Source organism: Idiotropiscis lumnitzeri, chromosome 8 (genome assembly GCF_059441095.1).
Source record: "Idiotropiscis lumnitzeri isolate Australia: NSW breed Sydney's pygmy pipehorse chromosome 8, RoL_Ilum_1.0, whole genome shotgun sequence".
NCBI lineage: Eukaryota > Metazoa > Chordata > Actinopteri > Syngnathiformes > Syngnathidae > Idiotropiscis > Idiotropiscis lumnitzeri.
Window position 1 is genome coordinate 8,043,008 of NC_142398.1, and position 7,083 is coordinate 8,050,090.

Here is a 7,083-nt window from a genome sequence, read left to right on the forward strand (position 1 = left end):
TTACTCTCTGTTGTTAGAATGCACAGTTTGGTGTAAGTTGCTTGTGAGCTCAATCTGTAATTGTCATGTTTAATGGAAAGTATGATTGGATACTTGTTTTGATTAATAAAGATTAAAATTAAATGGAGTATCTTTGTAATGATTTCTGAGATATTTTGAGCAAATTAACTGTGCTTTTTGTAATGAAGATATAGAAACCTTAGAAAGTGATTTTTTTATTGTACATACACCTAATTGTTGTTTGTTTGCTTAGTTATGTATTTTCCCTCATTCTTCATTGAGAAGTGTTTTGTTTAATTTTACTGGTAATTGATTAAAAGCTATATACGATGGATGGATGGGTAGTCTACTGTGGTTAGTTGCACCGAAACTTAAAGTTCAAAACATTTTGCTACTGGAGCAATGTGATACGTACCACAGTTAGTGCAGAGGCATCACCACATGTTTTTTCTAGTGCAGTTGCCGTAGTTAGCGAATAAAGTTGGGCGACTTTCTGCGCGTGCGCGACTCACATCGCGCATGCGTCACAGATCGCGTAGTGACTGGCATCGCGAGAGGACATCACAAACAACCCCGTCGTTCGCGTTCTCTTTAACTCTCGCGCGATTTTCTCCTTTCCTTCTCTTTCACTCCCTGTAGCCATCATGGCAGTCGGCAAGAACAAGAGGCTGACTAAAGGCGGCAAAAAGGGTGCCAAAAAGAAGATGTAAGTACGAAATATACACAGCGGAGTATCAAAAGACCTCCACACTACAGATCGCGACCGAAAACGTTCCAAACCGAGACTGGATGAGCGCGATAATTTGCGGATAACTCTGGCTTCGGCTACTGTCGCTGACGCGGGCCTGTGTCGGTCGCCTTGTGGATTGAGCTTTTCTTTTATCACACCCTTGGATTCGTTTGATTCAATTGTTGGTTAATGGCCATATTAATTTATTTATTAACCTCCTAGCGATGAGCAGAAGGTGGTATAATCGTTCAGGAGGGTTTCTTAAGCGCATCTCCTTTCTTGAAGCCAAAGCATGTTAGCATGGAGTTAGTCGGCGTCACTTTTACGAGTTGTACGTCCCATTCTTCTAATAATGCAGTCCTAGTTCTGTCCATTTGTGCCTGTTAAAGAGCCACTCTGAACTGTTTTGCAGTTCAATTAATTTAAAATGTGACCTTTGCATTTGGAGTGAACCTTGTGGAATATGGGAAACATGCGAAAATGTATTGCTTTGGCAATCAGACGAAAATTGAGGAAAGTCAAATGATTCCAAATGATGATTTGCATCATTTTGTTTGGGAGTTTTGAACTTGTACCATAGGAGTGATTTAAATTATTAAAACAAGTGGCCGTGTGACTTGAAGGTAGTGTAACTGCAACTTGAGTAACATTCATTTGGTTAAAGGGTCACACGAATGATTGAATGTGAATGAGAGCTGCTGTTGAAAGTTGTTGTTGACCAAGAAGAAGCGCAATAGCCCACGACGTTTTGGGGGGATTGTGAACGTCCACCTGAATGGGTTGTTTGTGGTAATGGTTTTAAAACACATTTGCGTGAAGGGTTTTTCTTGGCCCAAATTGAGCAATCTTTGTTCTGATTATCCACGCAGGAATGTATGCTTGATTCTAATGTGAAGCAATGTTAATTTTTCTAAGAACAAGTTACCACCCTGCTTTAAAAAAAGCTAACTAGTTTCTTCAAAACATCTCTAAGCCTAACAGATCACGTGTAACACCTTTTAAGACATATTACACAAGCATTTTTACATGGTTACAAAGGAAGAAATATTTACCCCGTTTGCCTTGTGAGGAGAAGTGGCACAGATATTGGATGGAAATCCACTAAAGGTGTAGCTTTGAAATGTGACTTCCAACAGTTTCAAATCCAGAGTCTTTGCAATTTAGAAGGACAAAGTGAAAAGTCAACCTCAGAGCTGGAGGTGGCCCAAAATTAGACAAGGTTTGCTGCCTCAAAATGTGATGTGCAGGAAGCACCCAGAAACACTTTTTTTCCCCTCGTTTCTTTCAGTGTGGACCCTTTCTCCAAAAAGGACTGGTATGATGTCAAGGCGCCGGCCATGTTCATCATCCGCAATATTGGCAAGACCTTGGTCACCAGGACACAGGGAACCAGTGAGTCTAGTGTTTTATTATTGCTCTATTACGGGTGTCAAGATCCACTCCTGGAGGGCCGCTTTCCATCTCTCCCAGCTGCAGCCCACCTGATTCTAATGATCATCTCATCAGCAAGCTCTGGAGAAGCCTGATAAGTATCCTGCTCATTTGAATCAGGTGTGTTGCAGCCGGGAGAGATGGAAAACTTTGAGGACACAGGCCCTCGGGGACTGGAGTTTGACACCCCTGCTCTTTTGCCAAATGATTACATTCTTCCTTTCCGTCGGCTGGGTTTAAGTGTATTTTCGTTTGGATATTGAATTTTTTTGTTTGTTTTCATTATTATTCCATTATTAATACAAAGCTTATGTCTTAGTGACATCATATAATTATAATATTGTAATAATATAATAATTTCTCTGACTTTTTCTACCGTTGCGTATTACTGGCACCCAAATAGCTTCAAACCTTTTGTGCCATGTCATTTTCACCCTGCCAGGAATCGCCTCAGACGGTCTGAAGGGTCGCGTGTTTGAGGTGAGCCTCGCTGACCTCCAAAACGACGAAGTGGCCTTCCGCAAGTTCAAGCTGATCACAGAGGATGTGCAAGGCAAGAACTGTCTCACTAACTTCCACGGCATGGACCTGACCCGTGACAAGATGTGCTCCATGGTCAAGAAGTGGCAGGTAACGTCACTTACGGATCTTTTTTTTCAATGGCAACATTCACAACAACTTAATAATTTCAGGGATGTCCAATTTTATTCCCTTCTGTGACTCTTCCATTCTCTCTTGCGACCTGATGGCATTCTGACACTAAGCTCAGTGGTCACTTTGCCTTGCTTTAGCAGGTTGCCACAGAGACACTGGAAGAGTAGCTAAAAGGCATTGAAGTGCAAAGCAGAATGAACACTACAACCGCATGTCCACCAGCACCAGGCACTTAACATACCGACAGGCTCGTTGTCTGTTTACAACCAGATGCTAAAATAAGTTTACAACAGCCAACTTTGTACTCTTTCGTCCGACTCGCACACCACTCACCAGGCTAGGTTACATATTTTAGAGCCATGCAAACTCAGTCATCGATTGTATGGTGTGGGATTGAAAAAGATGAATAATAGCTGCACAATCTGTTGAAAAGTAGATGAGAGAATAGAAATAATCTGTTACTTATAGTCCCTAAAACTGATGCGGTTTCTGGTGTTTTCTCAGACTATGATCGAGGCCCATGTAGATGTAAAGACCACGGATGGCTATCTGCTCCGTCTCTTTTGCGTGGGCTTCACCAAGAAGCGCACCAACCAGATCCGCAAGACCTCATACGCCCAGCACCAGCAGGTGCGCCAGATCCGCAAGAAGATGGTGGAGATCATGACCCGCGAGGTGCAGACTAATGACCTGAAGGAGGTCGTTAACAAGCTGTGAGTGGCATGGAGTTGACGTCATGGTGTTGTTGTCCTTCCTAATTAAACTGATGTTTTGGTTTTATTTTTTATTTTTTTGTTGTTGTTTTATTTTAAATATAGGATCCCTGATAGTGTTGGCAAGGACGTTGAAAAAGCTTGCCAGTCCATCTACCCCCTGCATGACGTCTACGTCCGCAAGGTCAAAATGCTGAAGAAGCCCAAGTTTGAATGTAAGCTGGAATTTGTCTAAATGATTGCAGATGGATCACAGGCACAGCTAATGCCAAAGTTTTGGATGTCCCTTCATAAGGCTGGCCTATAATGCAGTATCAATATGTATCAAGGCAGGGCCAGTTTATTTGTATACCAGTCATGTACAAGATAATTCAAAGTGCTTTATATAAAACGTTTAAAGCACTAAGAAAAGAGCAACAAAATATAAAAACACCACAAAAATCATATTCGAATCCTCTAAAATAATTTGATAAAATGATAATGTCCAAGTATCAGCCTTGATGCATTAAACGAGTGCTAATTGGGTTTAAAACAAGAGGTTGATTCATGCCAATGCTGAACAATATTTTCAGACCTGATTCAAATGCACTGACAGTTTGAACTAGGGCTGCACGATATTGGCAAAAAATGACATTGCGGATTTTGGGGGGGCTGCGATGTACATTGCGATATTAAAACTAGAAAACTTTTCACCAGATGACTCAAATAACTCTGTTTGGGAAGGCTTTGCTTTGTAATTATACAGCTCTGGGATGGCCACTTGAGAGAAATACATGCGCCACTGCATTTTATATCTTTTGTCGAGGATGTTTTTTTTTTAAAACCTCTCTTTCGTGACGGCGTTGAGTTGCTTTCGCCCCGTGAAAAGTTATTGCATTCCTGATTTGTCGATTCTGTTTGGACTTATCTATAATAAAGGCGTCTGTCATTGTTTTTTGAGTAGATGGTTTTACATCGGGTCCAACTAATGAGTCTGTACTGGTTATACGGGGGGCTTGTAATAGCATTCAAATGGTCGGACGGGTTTGTTGTATTACCTTGTGTTGCAGCAACAACGGCGAGGCACTGTCGGCAGAGGGTTTTTTGTGTGTTGTATGTTCCTTTTTATGGCCGAAATAACTCCATATTTTGGATGTTGAGTTTCTTTTGGGGACTAAATCTACTGCCACTTCTGCTGCCGTTGTCGGTACTAGTTAGGGACGGGTTGCTAGATGTGGACGGGGGTCCTTTGGAGGCTGCGCGCTTGCTAATGACGTCACGCTTTAACACATATTTTTCAAATACATTTCTTTGCCTCTGTGTTTGTTTTTACCCTTGGCTGTTCTATTTGCATATTTTGATTCGCTAAATACAAAAATAAAACAAAATAACCGCCACGTTGGCGCGTCAGCTCCCACATCACTTTCACATATGCCCCGAGAAGCCGCTGCCGCACGACAGGGAACGTTTGCGTTTCTCCTGCCGAACTTGCAACAATGCAGTGGTCCACTCAGGCTACAAGATGGTATGGATATAATGTCTGTATATAGTGTGAAATATTTCTTGATAAAACCTTTCCATATTTTCCCCCGACCCTTATCCAGTCTGATCTCCAAAGCAACGTAGCATTGACGTGACGTTCTCGACAGGTACGCAGAGGACACCAAAAGAAAAAAGGTTGACTAATTAGCAGGGAGCGTGAGAGAGGCGGTCTGTAGTCTCAACAATGTAGAGCATAGTGTAGAGTGCTGCTTTTATGAAACAAACCAAAAGTTTATGTGTTCTTTAAAAAAAAAAAAACATTGCACGTCCTACAATGTGACTATTGCGCATGCACACATCGCAATCGTGATGTTCAAACCACATGTCGTGCAGGCCTAGTTTGAACAGACTTCAACTATTTGGGATATTTGTTACACGGGAGGAACATAGTAAATAAATACAACTTGACTTTGTTTGAGCGGTCTGGCGCATTAGTAGGGTAAGAGTACATCTTGCATGTACTTTGCTGGAAGATCATTTTGAGATTTATAGACCACCAGCAAGATTTGAATTACATTATTTAACTCACTGGAATCCGGTGGAGTGATTTGAGGACTGACGTGATGTGTTCCAGTTTCTGGTGTTTGCGAGAACATGGGTGACAGCATTTTGAATCAGCTGCTGTTGCTTGATTGATTTGTAATCAAGACACCACCACAGTAATTGAGCCTTTTAAAAGTAAAAGCATAAACAATTTTTTTGTGTCTTGTTGCGACAGAAGGTCCTTCATTCCAGTTATGTTTTTCAGGTGGTAATGGGTAGATTTAGGAATGGCTTGGTTTGTCGCTGTCAATCACAGACTTAAGATGAGTGCCAAGGCCCAGATGAGTAAATTTGCTTCAGTTTTCAAGATGACCCAGACCCGCTACTTCTCTTGATTGGCTGGGTTTTGACAACCAGTATTAGTTCAACAGCATGAAAAGAAATTGGTATTGGAGGGAAACACACCAAACTAGTTTGACAATATCTTGAATGTTTTTAGTGGTTGAAATGCTGGCTTGTTATTTCTGTCAAATAGAAAAGAATGGCTGAACTTGTCAACAGGTTGGTTTCATGTTGCAGCTGTTGGTTTATTCTGGTTTCTTTCTAAAAACCTTGTGTTAGGCATGTTTGTAATTTGATTTGCATACTAGACGTGAAGAGAATTTCTTTGCAATTGTTGGCAAAATCCTAAGAGCATTTTGTTTAAATGGGTTTATTTCATCTTTATATTGGCCAGATTTGACTTTCATAGTTGTTGACCTCTTATTAAAGGTTAAATATTCATTTATGTATTCATTATTCGTACCACTTATCCTCACAAGGGTCTTATATTTTAAAATTAAAATCCTGTTTCCTTATTTTGAATAGGAGGGAAAAAATACTGGCTTATATAAAATACTTGCACCATGATACAATTTTCAGTCATATCGCCCAGCCCTACCCCTTCATAAATGATTGCAATTAGGGAAAGTGCGGTTGACATAGGATGCCCAATCCTTTGCACTCCCACCAGAGTGCCAACTTTTTTCCCCCGCCACGAATTTCATTAAATGTCAGCATTTAGTTTCACAATCAAATTGAATAATTGGTTTTTGTTTTTTTTGCTACGGTTGATTAATGCCCGTGTTCCTCCCACAGTGGGCAAACTGATGGAGCTCCACGGCGAGGGCGCTTCCAGCGGCTCTGCTAAAGCGACTGGAGATGAGACCGGAGCCAAAGTGGAGAGGGCTGATGGTTATGAGCCCCCCATCCAGGAGTCCGTCTAAAAATAAACACCCTGACAGATTTAATAATAAAAAAAATGTAAATGACTAACGTCGGACTTGTCTTTTTATCCTTGCTGCTGAATGAAAAGTTGTGAAAATTCAAAATGAAGTCCTTGATTATCCTTAAAGATGACGCCTAATCGGTTAACGTTTGCATTTTGGCAGAACAATTGTCTGCGCCAATTTTTATCTGAATTCTTGTATTTAATTTCACCAAGTCCTTGTGTTCAGTTACGTCTGTTTCTTCCTCAAAAACCTGAAAACTGCAGTAGATTAAATTTAAAGC

At 41.0% G+C, this 7,083-nt stretch overlaps 1 protein-coding gene across 1 annotated transcript; it reads left to right on the top strand.

Moving 5' to 3' along the window:
* Window positions 1–537: 537 nt before the first annotated feature.
* Window positions 538–6,846, top strand: rps3a (ribosomal protein S3A). Its single transcript, XM_088302324.1, has 6 exons — window positions 538–706; window positions 2,019–2,122; window positions 2,604–2,791; window positions 3,320–3,528; window positions 3,634–3,743; window positions 6,670–6,846. The coding sequence occupies exons 1-6, from the start codon at window positions 645–647 to the stop codon at window positions 6,795–6,797; spliced, it is 801 nt and encodes a 266-aa protein (XP_088158450.1). The 5' UTR covers window positions 538–644; the 3' UTR covers window positions 6,798–6,846.
* Window positions 6,847–7,083: the final 237 nt, after the last annotated feature.